Source organism: Parambassis ranga, chromosome 9 (assembly GCF_900634625.1).
Source record: "Parambassis ranga chromosome 9, fParRan2.1, whole genome shotgun sequence".
NCBI classification, from domain to species: domain Eukaryota; kingdom Metazoa; phylum Chordata; class Actinopteri; family Ambassidae; genus Parambassis; species Parambassis ranga.
Window position 1 is genome coordinate 12,101,288 of NC_041030.1, and position 17,256 is coordinate 12,118,543.

Consider the following 17,256-nt stretch of genomic DNA (forward strand, 5'->3'; position numbering starts at 1 on the left):
CTGAGGGAAAGACAAAAACCAGAAAGCAGGAGAAGAGCTTAAAAATGCAGTGGGTGAGCTTGTTATGTAAAGTCTCAGTAAAAATCTGAAATTATAATGTTAGCTAACAGCAGGACAACAATAAAAATCACATACAAGGAGAGAAAGGAGGAGTTACCAAAGGCCAGAGGTCAGGGCTCAGCTGAAAACTTTCATCCTGGTGAATCAGTCTTGTGTGTGTGTTGTGTTGTAGGTTAGACTGTATTTGATGTACCCATGACGTGTTTTTCTTTTCCTCCCTCTATTGATGGTCAGAGTGTGATTTTGACTCTGGTGAGTGGGGTATGCCTTGTACCCCTCTGTTGTGCATCACTCCCACAGACACACACACACACACTCCCACACGCACACACGCACACACACACACCATCCTTTGTGTTCTCTGTGTGGTTTGCCTCTGTGTGGGAACTGCATGATGCCCCCTGTCATGTCTCCAAATAATGACTCAGGAAAAAAAGAAAAACTTTTTCCTGCATACATGTGACATGTTTCATTCAGAACTGGCCTCAGTAATATGCTACATGTAATGAAAACTTTAAAATCTACAGTGTGCTATGGTGAAGCCACATTAGCAAGTCATTCATTTTCCATCCTTTCTCTTTGATCGGGCAATTTTCTGATGCACCTTCAAGCTAGTTTATGTTTTAAATAGGTTCAAAACAACATATTTTTCCAAATTTTATACATCAGAAACTGCAGTTTTCACATTTTAATTCAATATTCAGCCCAAAGAGTTCCACAATATTATTGATTATAATTTCCTTCCTTACCACAATCGATGCAGGTTTTTGCATTGCACATATTGATCTCATTTGTTCGCTGTTTTAGCTCAGTTCACATTTGGAGCCTTCCCAAATGCAGCCCTCAACAACTGAGTGCTTCCCACATATGCATTTATAGAAGGGTGAATTAATTGCTCAGTGAATTGCCTGCAAGTGTGGCTTCTCCTTATCGAGTGTGATTAAATGATGGCAGCAGAATAACATCTGCACTTGTTTCTGCAGGTAGAGAATATGAAGGGTACCAGCCGCTGTGGTTTCACCAGAGGAGAGACTCAATCACAGGAGAGACAAACTTTGTCTACAAGGGAGGATACTGGGAGTCGAAGGAAAGACAGGACTGGAGCATGTGCCCTGACATCTTCTAACCCAGGACCTCAGATCACACCTAACCTCATGGGACAAGGATCTGCTCTGGTCCTGTAACAGTGGAGCATAGCGAGTATATGAGCACCATTCAGACCCTTGTGAGCACGAGAATGTGTTTATTGCACACACTCTCGGATTACACTGTACCTCCAAATGTACGCTCTCACTCTGTTTTGACTGTTGGAGAAAAAGACACTATACTGAAACAGCAGTGAGGTAAGGTGTGGATGTGAAGTAATGTGTGGACTCCACACCGTAAAGGCACCTGCACAATGCTGATGCTTCAGTGCTCTGCAAAATGCACTTTTCTGTGTTCGACCTCCCTCATTGGATAGAAACTCACATCAGAGCAGCTCATTGATTACAGACTGACAGTATCATAAGGACACAGTGTTAAATACATGTGTTAGTATTTCAGTGGTGGCTCCAGGTTTTATTCAGCACAGTTTGGATTTATCTTGACCCATCTGATAAATTTTTAGAATAGTTTAGTTTAGCTTTATTTTTTCTTACCAAAATGTTCCAAGTGTGCATTATCTGACATTTTTGATTGCTTAAGAAGGAGGCCTGAAAGCAGCACCTGCTTTAGATAATATTATTACTGTGGAGACCCAAAGAGCTAAACACTGAACAGATACTAGACATGCATGATATTGCATTTTTTGCAGGTATCCAATATGCGATATTGTTCAGCTTCTTTTGGCTGAGTGCAGAAGCCCTTACCTAGCCCTTGTTAATTTCAAGACCTTTCCTACAGTGAATTTAAGTTAGACTTGCACTGTCTAGAGAAAGCCAATGCAGAGCAACTACACTAGTAGGTTCTGACACTAAAAATCTTAGCATTGCAGACATTCTGTATTTGTCGTTTTTATACAGTCACAGACACTCTGACATCATATTGGATGCATGGGACACAGTCAGTATTAGCCAGTGTCAACTTGTCTGCCAATGTATACATCCTATTGGTCACCGATAATATTGTGCATCCCTATTAGTGCTCTCTATATTAAATTTCTGGTTTAGGTTCACTAAGGACTTAATATATTTTTGTGTTTATAAAGCTTTTTTCCTTGTTTATCTGGGAACAAATGAGACAGAGCAGAAGAATCAGCTTTGCTGCTGCTTTCCTTGCTTTAGTTTTTCCATGTATGCATGTAAAAAACCAAGATGAAGAAAACATTCTTTGACTAATGTGATTCTAACTAAATAATTTCATGTAAAATTACACTATTTAATTTTAGTTTTAAACAACGTTATGCCTTTGTAATTTCCCCCTTTATACATCTAGTGTTTATTTGAAAGTTTAACTCTTTGGTTCTCCTTCCGTTTATTCTGAACTAAGAAATATGCAACAAGACAGGAACATATTTTCTTTGGTGTGAATGTTGGGGTTTCCCTTTAGATACATGCAACTAGTCTGTTTAATGGTGGTCCGTTTAGTAGTTTAAGTGACATGCATCTGTCATTTTTCCATGTGTGATTCTGATTAACTAAATTCTACAGTGGTAGTCAGTCCTTTACACATTAGTGCCCTTGCAGTGATGCAACATGAAATGCTCATATCACTGTAATAGAATCTCCATCAATGACCTGAATACGCACTTTTCACTGTGGTTGACTATAGAGGTTAGTTATTACATATCTCTGTGTTGATGTTGATAAAGCTTTCACTCTGTACTCTACCTTGTCCTCTGGTGCTCTCCCACATCAACACCATTTCACCCACCATCCCTCTCAGTGACAAACGATGACAGGCTGCCCCTCGTCACTGAGACATTCACTAAGTATCACACAGGAACATGTCCATAGTGTGCATCACATGATTTCAGTCACAAGTGTGTACCTCAGTGGGATTTACTGTACTTGAGATTGGAGCAGATTTCTCAGAGGAGCCTGTCGTGGCTTCAGCTGACAGCAGGTCAAAGGTCATAGAAGCAGACAGGGCTGGTTCCTGTAGCACTCCACTGTGCAGTCAGCTGTAGCCACAGAGGACCTCCCTCTACTGCTGCCGCTCCAGGCTCACCACAGCTCATTCACCGTTTGTGGACATGCTGGTCTGGGATCAGCTCACAAAGGTACACTGGGTCTTTTGCCTTTAACTGACTGAATAAGGGAACGAGTCCCCTGACCTGTGCACTACAAGTCTATGGTGACAAGAGTTTCAATAAGCAGTTGGTATTTTTTTGTAATTATTATTAGGAATGTAGAATTCATGGCTGGTGGTGTTGTATCTGCCATCTAGTCTATTTGTGTGAATATTTTGTGATAAAATAATGATATTGTAAAATGAAGAGTAATTATACTAATCTGAGTATTAAGTCATCTGTATAGCGGAGTTCAAGTGTGGAAGTGACACTGAAGGATTTGCTGTAATTTTACCTTTTAATCCAGAATGATTCTGCAAAGATGGACCTTAACCATGAGGCGCCCACAATTTGGCCGAAAACTGAAAATACATTTTTATCGTCCTTCATGTTAGTAACTGTGGTTCAGTTATTTCCTCTGCAGGCCATGAAGATGGAAAAAAATGCACTGAAAAAAAACAGAATATCACCACTCTGTGCTGAGTGGAGGAGATTTTCAGTCTGAGCTTTAGAATGTTTAACTGTGATATTCTTTATCAATGAGTTGATGATAATGACATGCGATGCTTGATGTTATTTTTTTGCACAAAATCATCTTTTACCTATTAACAAGATGGCTGTCCAGACTTATTATATAATAACAATTCACTTGTGTTGAACACTAAGAACACAGCACACACACTCCACCGTCTCAGCAGCATGTTATATCTTGTTTGTTCCATGATCAGGACCTTACCAATCTGACAGGCCATCGATGATTGTCAATACTGCTAAAATAAAGTCCCCATTGGAGCAACTTTTATCACTTGAAGTCCGAATAATGGCTCGCCATGTAATCTCATTACAATTTACTTGAGAATCAGAATTGGTGCTCGTGGCCAAAAGACTTTTCACGTGTTGCTTTTGGTTCAAAAAACATGAGCATAAACCCTCTGACTCTCTGACATTTTGGCCACTGAAATAAGATTAGACATCTTAATTATTCAATTTCACAGCTGCTTATGTGTTCTTTTGCCTTTGGAGAGAAACAGGATGTTTAGATGTTGTTTAGTCTTTTAAAGGGACAGTTCACCCCCAAATTTCCTGCATGCCTGCAGCGCAGTTTATCCCTCTAGAGTGTCTCGCTACATGAAACAATGTCTGTAGATTGTTTGAGTGGTCAGGTCATGATTTCATGAAAGTTTTCACTGGCTAGTGTCAAACACACACACCAAAACCTTTTGATTTCAGGTTGATCGGTCCTTTGAATGAGAAGCTGAGCTAACCAGCTTTAACTTTCCCACTTGAGAGTGCAATGAAGAAAGTGCACATTTCCCAAAATGTTGAATTGTTCCTTTAAACCTGCTTTTTTCATCTTTTCATTTGCAGATTCAAACACTTCCATTAGTGTGTGTATATATATATATATATATATATATATACAAATGAGATGTTTTAATCATATCAGGAGGACGGGCACTTGCTGCAGCAACATGTTTTGCTATCTTGACTTTGTACAGTTAGTTTTGTATCAACTGATAAAATCACAGCCGGTGGTGTAGAGGTGGTACAAACGAAGAGTTAAATGTGATTGTTGTTTGTTCTCTGCGATCAGTTGGAGGTTCATTAGAGATTTACTTTAATATATTGTGTTTGAGATGATTTTATATTTGAAAGTATATTTTGAATGATAACGGAGAGCTGATCATGATCAGTATATTTCCAAATATGGTGACCTCAGTATCGGTGATGAGTGAAGTTGTGTTGGACAGCTGTAGCAATAAGTCAGCGAGTGAAGTGAGTAGTTCATGGCTGTTGTTGCTTCGAACAGGACAGTTGTCTGCCTCATGCAGAAAGGGAAAACCATAACAACCAAAGTGGAGAGCGTACTCTAGACTCAAAACGAAAGCTCTTCGTCTGCCTTCCCGGACTCAGAGGGTTCACATGTAAAGCCCCTGTCATCGTTTCATTTCATGGTTCATACAGTGTGATATTTAGCTTTAATTTTGATGCTTTTATTTTCTGTTCTTCCTTCTCATGGGTGCCATTTTTTTCTTATGTTACTGTTTGTGTGCACAGTGAGTGATGAGTGTGTGCAATGGGGCACACATGTCCTTCTCATTCGATGCTGCTCAGTCTTTAGGCAGGCAGAAATGAAAAACAAAAAACAAAGGTAGGGAGACTTTTATTGCCTTGTATAGACTGGACCCTGCTTCTCCTTCGACTGTGACTCACAGCTCTGCAGTGAGATGAAGGGGACGTTAAAAATCTGTATGATCACGAGACACATCACAACAGCGGCCTGGTAAAAAGGTGACTGACCTGCCTTGACTTCCCAAATACACAGAGGTGTATTCAGGTGTTTAACTGCAGATCTTCTTTTTCTTCTTCTTCTTCTTTTTTTAAATTGTGTATTTTCTCCCTTAATTTATACTTGTATAACATTGTCTTTAAAGAACAAAGACACAATAATGAAAGAAGAAGATAATAAAGTTGTTATTGTTGACACTGGATGAATGTGTGTGAGTTTTCTTTGAGGTTTTTGTCCTTGACATTGTTATACTGCTTTGCTTTGGTTTAACAACAGATTACTTGTAAATAAACAAATAAATATAAAATACACAAAATAAAAAAAGATATATACACATATTTAATATATTTAAATAGAATAATCTACATTTTTGGTGGTGGTTATAATGTCCACAAATCGTCCCACTCGGATCCACTGCGTTATTAATAGTAGCTTCAGAGACGCGCCTTCATTGAAGTGTGCTGGATGCACCGGGTTCTTCACGCCCTGTGAGTCTTGTAGCCCTCATACATCAGTGTTTACTGTCAGTAAGTATCTGCCTCTTAACTTGGCGCTAGTGTGCGCGCCAGTGCGCGTCCTCGCTGCCTGTCCTGTGTGAATCGGGTTGTTATGGGAGTCGCGAGCTGTTTGACCGTCTCCACAGCAAACCTGAAGCTGCGCGTCCATCCAGCAGCATCAGCCTTTAACTTCACTGAAGAGTCAAGTTCGGCTTCGATTGAGAGTATCCACGCTGGTGCCTTGAAAACAAGTGAGTACAGTACAGTTACATACAGGTGTATGGTGAGTATTTAACAAACTACAGGCAAAAAAATAAAAATGAAATCAAAGCAGGGCTATCTTTGTGTGTGAGCTTAGAAAATAGTATGCACCGCTGTATTATGTATTATGACTCCACTCAGTCTTTAGGCTTAAATGTGAACACTGGAATGATCCTTATAAACCTCTGTCGAAGTGAACTTTTACCTTCACTGCTCCTGAACTTGCTTCTTATTTTGAGGAGTGAGAGGGACACGGTCAGGAATTTAGGGTCCAGTTTGACTTGCTAACAAGCTAAATTGTCTTGGTTTCCCAGACAACTGAGCAACATAAACCCCCCACCTCTCATGAGTGCCCGGTCAGCTTTAACCACTGCTTCACACTGGGTGTGGACACGGTCTGATTGTCTCTGCATTTGTCTTCAGCTACAGGACATGCCTGACAGAAACCGTGACGGGACACAGATAGATGCAGAGGACACTGATGAGCTGCTTTACACAGGTCTAAACTTTTAGCAGAGACCTGAGTGATTATGTTTTTTATAGATGTTTGCACCCTTTACTAACCAGTTTGTCTGCCATCATAGATCTGAATGAGAACAGCAGTACATCTGGATGGGACTCTGCTCCACCGCCTCTCAAACTGGACCACTGTGAGCTCCTGCTGGATGCAATGGATGCTCAGCTCAGCCAGCTGCAGGTCTGTCTGTCTGTCTGTCTGCCTGTCTGTCTGTCTGTCTGTCTGTCTGCCTGTCTGTCTCTGTCTGTGCAACTAAAATGCATTTTTCAAGCAATTGTGATGCTGCTTGCAGGTCAAGAAATGCGAGACAGTCTCCAGAGAGCATGACTGCAGCGATGCAGGTAATTTACATCATACATCTGCCTTAAACTGAATATTTTTATGTCCACTTATCTGTTACATATTTTTCTAGCTCCTCTGAGGAGGAGTCAGTCTCTGAGCAAAGACACAGGCATTGGAAGTACAACAAATGACACACCCATGTCTTGTCTTGATTTGATACACACTCCGACAACAGAGCAAGAATCAGGTAATATTTTAGAATCAAAACTTTTTCAGTACATATTTCAGCCATGGATTCCTTGACGTGCTGTCTGCCCTCTGCTCTCCCCAGACAATACTACCACCAGCTGCTGTTCTGTCACTCGTGATGAGAGTCAAAAGAGGCTGGACAGAAGAAGGGCGAGAGACAAAGATGAGTCCCGGAGGGAGCAGGTTATGTGGAGGCTTGAGAGGCTGCTCGGAGACGCTTGTAAGGACGGAGGGATGGTGGCAGACACTTGTCCTCCTTCAGACAGTGTCTGCACAGAGGACTTTGTCAGGCGCTTCAGAGAGGAGATGGTGGAAGTGGCTCTGCCTGACAGCAGCACACAACACAGAGAAAATGTCTGTGACAGAGACACCTGCCTCAGTGGACAGAATGTACAGTGTATACGTGCTGATGCTGAGACAAGGCTTGGGAATACTAGCAATGGTAGGTTTAATGTTTTTTTTCAACCCTATTTAATGTATCTGTTTGTTCAAAAGAGTCCACTAGAAGTGCTTCTGTTTGCTGTTATGTGCATCGATGCCTCGTCAGCAGCAGGTTTCTCCGCTCTGTCTGCAAAAATAAGTGCTTTAGTGCAGCATATTTTCCTGTTTGACTAGTAGTCAGCCCAGTCACTGCAAACTGATGGTCTGTGAGAAGCAGTGAACAGACTGTGTAATCACACAGATGTAGCAGCTTCAGCAGGCCTTCTTTATTGCCTCCTGCTAATCATTAAGTCATCATCCAAAGTCAGTCCTTTGAACACAATTTAATCCAGTGGTTCTCAAACTTCCAGTAGCTTTGTACTGTGTGTTGCAGCAGTCATGCTCTTACAGGCACGCCTTTCAGTCTCTCACAGAACAAACTACGAAGACATCAGCAGTTCTCCCAAGGCCCGATGCTTGGCAGGTAACTTACACACACAGATTATACAGCTACCAGGAAGCTGTTCACTTGAATCAATGATTGTGTGCGTTTTGTGTCTTATACAGGAGTTCCTGTGTGCAGTTTTGACACAGTGTCCATTGACAGTGATGTTGACACAGTCTGCACAGAGCAAGTCAGGCAGCACATTCACAGGCTGACTGGTAAGAGGCCACAGAGACTAAGACGTGCTGTGTAATTCTTTGTTTCTAACAGGATTTATGTGACACTCCCCTCAAGGTTGGCGCTCTCTCATTCAGTCTGTCACAGACATGACTGACAACCATAGCACCAATCAGAGTGACTGTGGCACACCCACACAGGAGGACAGTGACCCACAGTCTACTTCAGGTAATACAGCATCTGACTGCATTTCTCTGTGTCCGCAGTAACAAACAGACACTTTAATCTGTGCACAACTTTATTTACAAAGTCCAGAGACACATCCGAAGTCTTTCTGCACGTAAAGCTCAACGTAACAGAAGAGAGACCTACAGGTAAAGGAACAGTTAAATCTAACATTTATGCTACTTTTGAACTTCTTTAGACTTATATTTTTGCATGTTTGTTCTTCCTAGATTTGTGTGTTCTTTGAGTGACAATGATAGGGACACTGAAGAGGACATTACTGACAGCAGGGAGAGGTTCAGGCCTGAGAAGATGCACTCAGACTCGGCCAAGATGAAACAGTGGCTCTCTGAACTGCGACACGTAAGAGAAGTGTATTTTACATAACTGTGAAATGTTGTGTATAAATTGTGCCGTGTGTGACAGTTTGCTTATTGTACTTGTGTTTAGAAATGTGAGACAGAGAAGGAGACACTAAACCTGAAGAGGACTCAGTTGAAAGATGTTGAGCTCTGCCTCTCTGAACTTCGCCAGAAAAAGAAGGTAAAATAGTTCACGCAGTTTATCAGGTAAGTGTGATTAGGCATCTCACTCATACTCAGAGTTTATCTTCCCAGAATGCCTTGCAGGAATTAGAGCAACTCACTGCAGAGAGAGCACAGATGGAGAAGGAGAGGATGACTTTGGAGGCGGTTCTGAGAGACAGCAGGGTGGAGAAGGAGTCTGTCAGGTACAAAAACAAATCGAACCACTAACTTGTCTCTTACATGCATCTACCTAACCCTGTTCAGTTTAAAGGAGCACGATAAATAAGAGTTTATGTGTTGTGTTGTAGTTTCCAGCTGCAGAGGCTGCAGAAGCAGAAGGAGTCCTGCATCCTTCAGGTCAGAGATCTGGAAGAAGATCTTGCAGCTCTGAGTCAGCGTAAACAGACTCTGAAGGAAGGAACCAGCATGAGCAGGGTAATAACCCTCAGTCAATATGTCTTAGATTGAATATGTGAGTTTGTATTTCTTATATTGAAGCTTTTTGTTTCCACAATTAGAACAGTGTCATTATATCTGTGCTGGAGAGGGAGGAGATGGAGAGACAGCTGGATGGTGCCAAAGCAGAATTGTTTGCTGAGCAGCGGCGTGCAAGAGAGAAGATAGAGTCCATGCAGGAGGTACAGCATGAAAACCAAATGACTGATATAATAATATATATTTGGGTTTAATGGATTACTAGTCAGGTAATAAAAAATCACAGTAATGTGTTTGTCCATCTTACAAACATATTATCATATTAACATTAGTTGTTCATAGCTGCACTTAAATTAATCCGTAAGTTTCTTTATGTACAACCCTTGCAGTGTTGAAGACCTTTGAATGAACATATCAGGGAGTTTTGTTTTGTGTAAACGTCAGGTTGAGTCTCGGTCTCTCTGGATATGTGTTTGTATGATGTGGGAGCAGGAGCTGGATGAGAGTGCTGAGAAGCTGCACAGAGCCACAGAAGCAGAGAGCTCGCTGAGGAACAGATGTGCTTCTCTGGAGGAGAAACAGAGGCAGAAAACAGAGCAGATCGAGGTGACGCCTCTTATCACTCTTTCCTCACTTGTTATAAATAAACACGTCACATTTTTATCTGTCTGTTACTGCCATCTTTCTTTCTTACCGTCAGGCACTTGAGGTTAAAGCTAAAGAGCTGCAGGGTGAACTGGGAGAATGTAAGGTGAGCGTGGGCACTCTGGAGAAAATGTTGGCCCAGACAGAGCTGCAGCTGCTGGATTTACAGGAGCAACATGGAGCCTTACTGGCAGAACGAGATGGCCTGAAGGGGGAGCTGCAGCTCCTCACAACACAGCACTGCAAAGCACTGAAGGAAGCTCAGGAGCAGCTTCAAAGGATGATGGTGATACATATTCTAAACATATTAATAATGATTAGTAAATCTAGAGGAAGAAAATGAGACAAACTAAAGAGTGGGATTCTCTCCTCTCTTCAGGTTAATAAGCAAGCTGAAGCTGAAACCTTAAGAGAACAGACTCTGACTCTCACACAACAGATTGAGTCAATGCAAAGTTCCGTTCAGGTCAGTGTGTTATCCTGCACCACAGTGCGTCAGAGTAACAACACTTCACAGATGTGATCATCTCATTCTGGTAGCTCAAAGAAGAAGAAGTAATAAAGCTGAAGAGATCACTGCAGCAGCAGAGGGAGGAGGCGAAGAAGTACGAGGAGGAGATGCAAACAGAGGTTTTAGAAAAGGTACTGTGTTAATCCTCCTCTTAACACATGCAAGCTTTTCTAACATGATTGCGTGACGTGCACGGTTTGCCCTCATTCAGGTGCACAAAGCTGTCGAGGAGGAGAGGAGGAAGTGGGAGGCAGAAAAAGAGGAAGCCGTGCAGGTGCAGTGTGGGATACTGGAGGAGCAGAACAGAAAGAGCATGGAGAGCATGAGGAGTGATATGCAGAGAGAGAGAAACAAAGCACTGGCTCTCCAGCAACAAGTGGTGGAACTAAAAACAGTAAGGTCTAAGTGTAAAAGTTACCATCCTGAGCATGTTTCTCTCTGCCTTTGTATCATTTTTTCTTTTATCTCTGAGAGAGTACAGGAGCTGGAGAGCGAGAGCTGTGCACAGCAGAGAGAGCAGCAGACTCTGTTGGCTGTTATTTGCAAATCACTGAAGGAGGAGCACCAGGCTGAGCTGCTGCGATCACAGAAGCACATGGCACAGGTGCAGGGAATCAGCTCAGAAAGCAGTCATTTACACACACACAAGAGGGATAAAGAAGCTGACATGGTGTGGCCTGTGATTACAGCAGAGTCAGAGGACTGTGCTGCGGCTCGAGCGGGACGTTCAGCTGGCTGTGAAAGAGAGTGACAGGCTGCGGGTGATGCTGGAAGAAAGGGAGAGCAGCCATAAAAACATCACAGCAGAGATGGAGCACAGGGCCAAGCAGCTGAGAGCAGAGTGCCAGCATCTACATCACTTAGTGGAGCCTAGCGCTGAGGAACTACCTCCCAGGTTTATGCCCTCACTGTATGTCCAGAAAGAGCTGAATGTTTGTTCAATGATAGGTTTGTAATGCTTTGTGTTTGTTAGTGTCACAGTGTCTGAGGCTCTTACACACCTGAGAACACTGCGAGAGAAGCTGAAGCACTTAATGATCCATCTACAGCAGGAGCTGGATTCACAGAAAAAAAACAATGAACAGCTGAGAAAAGACAAAGTAAGACTTGTAGACATAACACATGTCTGTAAGTTCTATTATAAGTAACACAACATTCTATTCAGGAGCGAGAGCTGAGCATCCAGAGGCAGCAGCTGAGAGTGGAGAGAGATCAAGCCTTTAATTCCCTGAAGGAGCGTCTCATTCAGGAACACATCGAGGAGCTGAGCAGTCTGAAATGGGCTCATATGAGTGATGGAGGAGGAGGAGGAGGAGGAGTGGCAGCATCTCTCCGCAAGCAGTTGAAGGCTAAAGACCAGGAGCTCAGGCAGGTTCAGAGGAGCATGGCTGAGTGGAAGGAACAGACCGCAGCGCGCCTGGCATGCAAGTTTGAAGAGGAGCTGACAGCCGACTTAGAACGGTACCACATTCAACCTCCTCCAGACTAAATCCTAATATAATCCGCACAACAGTGTTTACATTTGATCTCTGCCATCCCACAGGTGCAAAGCAAAGTTGTTAAGGGGCAGGTAACTTGTCTTTGTGTGAAAAATAGATGACACACTAACCCGCAGAATGTCCTCACACAAGCATGACCTCACCTGGACTCACTGTGATAGGCTGTTTATAGACCCTAGATCTAACAGTATGCGTCAACCCATGCTTCCATCATGCAGTTATGTTAATTATTAACCCAGCAAGATTTACAATTCATGTTTGTTTTTTGAAATTTTATTTACAGAAAAGCCCCAAAGACTCAAGAGCAAAGGCTGAGTAAGCCTGAGAGGTCTGAAGGAGAAATTATGTTCATTGGAAAGGTAAACCTCTCCTCTCATGGGAATAAAAAAGTGTTTGTTTATTGAAAAAAGTCTCTCCTGGTGTGTCCATGAGTTTAAATCGAGGCAGCTGGACTCAAGGATTTTTTTTCTCCTGGTGTCTTTCTCCCAGCAGGAAACTGAGACAACACTCTGCTCTCCCTGCCTCCATGTTGTGGACTCGGCTGCATCACACAGCCCCTCAGACCTGGCTTCATTCAAACTGCTACGTTACCTGCAGAGCAGAGTGAAGCAGCTCCGCGTAGAAAATCAAGCCTACACATGGAGTCCCCCTCCATCACATGCAGTCCCTTTACATTTATCAGGATCTTATTTTGCAACAGTGAGTACATTTAAAAGCAGTTACTGCAGAAAAGTGACTCTATTAACTAAATCTTTCAGTGTCCAGCATAATCCTGTTTACTGCAACAAGCGCTGTAGCACATTAAAAATCAGACATTTATTTCTACCAACAGTCTAAGGTAGACCTGTTGTCAGATCGGGTCAGTGGAATTCATATTCACATTCCTGGTGCAAAACTACTCTTCTTGTCAGCTTCTCATGCTGAATCTTATTCTCTCCTATTGCTGTCAGCCATTGTAATTGTGTTACCGTGACTGCTGCTGACTGCAGCAGGTTCACCTCAAAAAATGCAGTTTTTACCTGCACCAAGGACTTTCAGGGTGCTGCAGGCTGATATTTTTTGCCCAGACTCGGTTCAGTTACCCCATCCAGGACAAAGCAAAACTTGAATTCCTGCATGTTTGGACCTATAAAAAGCTCTGTTTAACAGAGCTAAGATATCCATTGATGGTGATGAGGACAGACATAATGGTGTGCATTACACAAGTGAAGGGGCACAGTGAATGAAGTTTTCTAATGCCCCCTGGTGGAGCTGACACTGCTTTGCCACATTTGGATACAGCAGCCCATTCCTTCATGAAGCATCCCGGGCAATAAGCCCTGGAGACCGAGGCAACAGCTGACTGCACAGAGGCAGTGCTGACTTGCTGTTCCCATAATAGAAACACCACAAAGTTAATACTTTCAGACTTTCTGCACACAGACACAGACATTTCAACACCCTAATACATTAACAAAAGACTTTTACCTCAGCTCTCTTTATCTTAGGGCAAATACATTAACATTATTGTAATATTTGTAATATTATGTGCTTATGCTTATTTTCATAATTGTAATGAATACTGCTCCCTCTTTCACAGGTCAGTCCGGGTCCAGACAGAGCTGTAATTCTGAGTAATTCATCACTTAGGACAGACTCCAGTGAAGGACATGAAACCTCTCACCGTGTGAGTGAATGCACGCCCGTAAAATGATGTTCTTGAAAGTATTTTAAGCTGTCCTGTGGTGACGGATGTGAATCATTCACTGATAGTAGGTTTACAAGCAGGTCACACTGACATAATGTGGACAACAAGTTCACATTTTATAGCACAGTGAACTGTAATGAGTGATGATCTGACATTTCTCTGAGACCAAGGATTGTCAGATGACCTCATAAAGCTGGCTGGAAATAAACATAAAAAATATTAAATATGTGTTAACTTTGTGGAACTCTCTGATGTAAAAAATGTGCTTTGATGAACAGAAAGTAACTGAAAGAAAGGTACTGGACACAGAAAATGGTTTTGATTTGTGCCAAGGAGTTCTCATTAGTGGCATTTTGTAGTCCTGGATTATATACTGTTCCTGATATGCTGTATGTAATGAAGTAAAATTCAAGACAATTTCATCCAATCAAAGACCACCTACACCATGTTAAATCTCTCCATGAACCATGTACATTTATTACAAAACAAATATAAAGTAATAACACTGGCTAGATAGCTTATCAATGTCCAAACGCAGGACACAATTTAAACCACAAACTCAGGTGCTGCACACTGATGTTTAACAGAGAACATATTTACAGATCATCAGTGTGTTGCTGGCTGCTCGTTAGCAAAATTGCATACAAATCATCTCATTTTAAGGGCAAAGGTTAATTCTATAAAACAGGTTGTGTAAGGCTGCCTCTCTACAGACTGTGAAGCTTTACATTAATAAAACTGTTTAATAAGGTCACGTTATATGAAGATACCAGGAATTGAAAACTGGAATGAGCGTATAGCAAATGATGTGTTGCACAAACTGTTCAAACAGCACAATATTTATATGACACAAAACCTCCCCCTCCACACAGACCAACTTGAAGTGTTGCAGAAAGTCCTTCACAGTCTTACGAGTGTCCAGCCTTTTACTTTGGCCTTGCTTTTTAAAGTGAATGCGCACAGTTACATTTCCATGTCTTCTTCCCCAGAATTGTGAGCCACAGGAAAACTGTACAGAGGAGAGTATGTGGCTGCAGGTGGACTGGAGGGGCTGAGAGGTGTGTGAGGGGTGGGAGATGGACATGGAGTCGGGGGCTGCCGAGAGCCCGTTTGTTGTTTGCGATGTTTTTGTAAAGAGCCCTTCAGCCTCCGAGAGAAGTCGTCGTCTGGTGGTCGCCACAGCACCAGCTCCATGCAGGAATGACTCCTAAATTCACAAGAAAGAACAAATCAGCATTAGATGGATCCGTCTTCAAGTGTGAGTTAGTTCATAACTTTAATTTGTTCCATAATGTTCCAGTAACAGTATAATGACAACATACACAGACTGGGCTACTGTGTGGGGGAGGATGTCACTAATGCCACGCTGCAGACCCTCCTTCAAACTGTCAGAGAGTACCAGCACTGGCCGTCTCTGAGCTGGCTCTACATCAAGATCTTCATCCTCATCATCATCCTCCAGTGTTATTCTAGGACACATCAATATCGCAGTATTTATTTACAGGAACAGAGGGCAGAGTGTGTGCTGAAGCACTCAATGACAAAACAGCAAGCCTCAATACAAGCAATGAAACTAACAAATACCTAACTAACAAATATGCTTCCAATGTAGAAGTTTACTATAAACAATGTTTTTGATAAATTATCGATAGTATTCTAAAATCAGAAACCAGATTGTTCTCTAAAATGTCTTTCTGTAAATCCAGTTGTACAAAAACAAAAAACAACAAATCACTTTTATAGTATCTTCATGTTTTTTGTTATTTCTTTGTAATCAGTGGTGGATGGGAAAGTGACACTACACATCTTCACACATGTTGTACCTTGTTAACAACAGATGATCACAGCATACTGTACCTGTCTTCAATCTCCTGCAGTTTCCTCTGAGCTGCCTCTATCTCCATGCAGGAGTTCTCCGTGTCAGGCCTGGACAAGGCAGCGGAGGGGGGCTGTGGCAGAGTCAGGTTCTGGGGTGCTGGGTTGGGCTGTGAAAGTGAAGGGGGCGTCTGCTGCACAGACAGAGGGGGACAGCTGTTTGCTGTGGGCCAGTCAGGAGGAGCACTAGCACTTGAGTTTTCTGAAATGTCCACTTCTTCACACATTAACCTCCTTTTTTTAGCACTGCATCCCCTGAAAAAAAACAGTAACAACAATCTTACACACTGTCACGTTAAGAAAGATTAAGATGGCTTTTTATAACACACCTCTTACTTACTCATCATCTACTCTCCTCCTGTGCTTCCTGAGGCATCGTGTCTCCCAGCTGCAGAGGCACAAGGATACAGATGTGTCAAATGTTTTGAATGAAGAAATATGTCAAATGTTTGCAGGAAATTCACAGCACTTATCTGCTACATACTTATTGGAGACAGAAGCTTTCTGAAGATGTCCAGATATTGGAGATCCAAAGTCAAATTCAGGTAGGCTTGTGGGGCCTGAAAATGAATACATGGCTGGCAGAAACTCCAGTTCAGTGTTTAGAAGTTCAGTCGATCAAATGATAGAGAAACCCGCGGGCAGAAACCTTTAAACGGGTCTGATCTGGAACATCAGTATTGACACCAGTCAGAAAAGCTAGATACTGGTATTTATTTTAACCTACATGACGCATAACTAGTTATAACTGTGTACACTGAGCTTGCTCTTGTCTAGTTACAACGCCGTTGTTGCATGTTGCTGTTAGTATGATGTTACAGACACAACTGACTGTTATTTCTTCACGACAGCACACAATGGCAGCTTCATCTCTACATATCTACTTTGCACAAGTTAATCATAGCATTAGAGACCGACCTGTGCAGCTGCCCTGCCTCCTCGCTGTGTTTTTATTGGGATGTCGATGTTTAGCTAGCTCGCCTTCGTTCAGTTCACAATATTCTCCTCAAGAACACCCTCTTCTGCGCATATTAACAGCATTGCAGGTCTAAATCTTACTAACCTAACTCTACGCTATCACCGCCGAGCATAAATAACTCACGAACTGTCAATCCCTGTGGTGTGAACTGCATGAAAGGCAGGCCTGCCGTAGACTGACGTGAGTTGCCTATTCTGAAAAAGTGATGTGCGCCAGAAGACTCTTCAACGGTCTAGAAAGTGCGTACGCTACGTTCGGTAACGTTGGTGCATTGTGGGAAATGAAGTCACTGTAGACGCTACAAAGTCGCTACAAAGCTTCCTTTTACAACAGGAGCAGCAGTCAGGTAGCAAAGGTGCGGCCAATGGTTAAACATTATCTGCATCTAAATGTTTCAAATGTGTGACCTATCATTGCGAGTCTGGCACAGACCGAAAAAAGGGTGTTAGCTTAGATCCTCCAAC

The 17,256-nt window shown here is 42.4% G+C and overlaps 2 protein-coding genes across 5 annotated transcripts in view; one reads left to right on the forward strand and one right to left on the reverse strand.

Annotated features, from left to right (window-relative positions):
* osbp2b (oxysterol binding protein 2b) overlaps positions 1-3,707 on the forward strand; it is a 35,311-nt gene extending 31,604 nt beyond the window's left edge. For both annotated transcript variants that reach the window (XM_028413835.1, XM_028413836.1), the window contains exon 14: positions 1,044-3,707. In XM_028413835.1, coding sequence (XP_028269636.1) covers positions 1,044-1,186 — 143 coding nt within the window. In that variant the 3' untranslated portion in view covers positions 1,187-3,707. The remainder of the gene's footprint in view (positions 1-1,043) is intronic.
* Positions 3,708-14,386: 10,679 nt separating this feature from the next.
* On the reverse strand, positions 14,387-17,241 carry ccdc117 (coiled-coil domain containing 117). 3 transcript variants are annotated; one of them, XM_028414999.1, is made up of 6 exons: positions 16,732-17,238; positions 16,298-16,479; positions 16,154-16,201; positions 15,796-16,068; positions 15,261-15,407; positions 14,387-15,145 (listed from the first exon to the last, which is right to left on the reverse strand). In XM_028414999.1, exons 2-6 carry the CDS (start codon positions 16,387-16,389, stop codon positions 14,902-14,904), a joined length of 804 nt encoding a protein of 267 aa, XP_028270800.1. In that variant the 5' UTR covers positions 16,390-16,479; positions 16,732-17,238; the 3' UTR covers positions 14,387-14,901. The 3 variants fall into 3 exon arrangements, with proteins under 3 accessions (XP_028270800.1, XP_028270801.1, XP_028270799.1); XM_028415000.1 differs by having other exon boundaries at positions 16,154-16,204; positions 16,301-17,241; XM_028414998.1 differs by having other exon boundaries at positions 16,298-17,238.
* Positions 17,242-17,256: the final 15 nt, after the last annotated feature.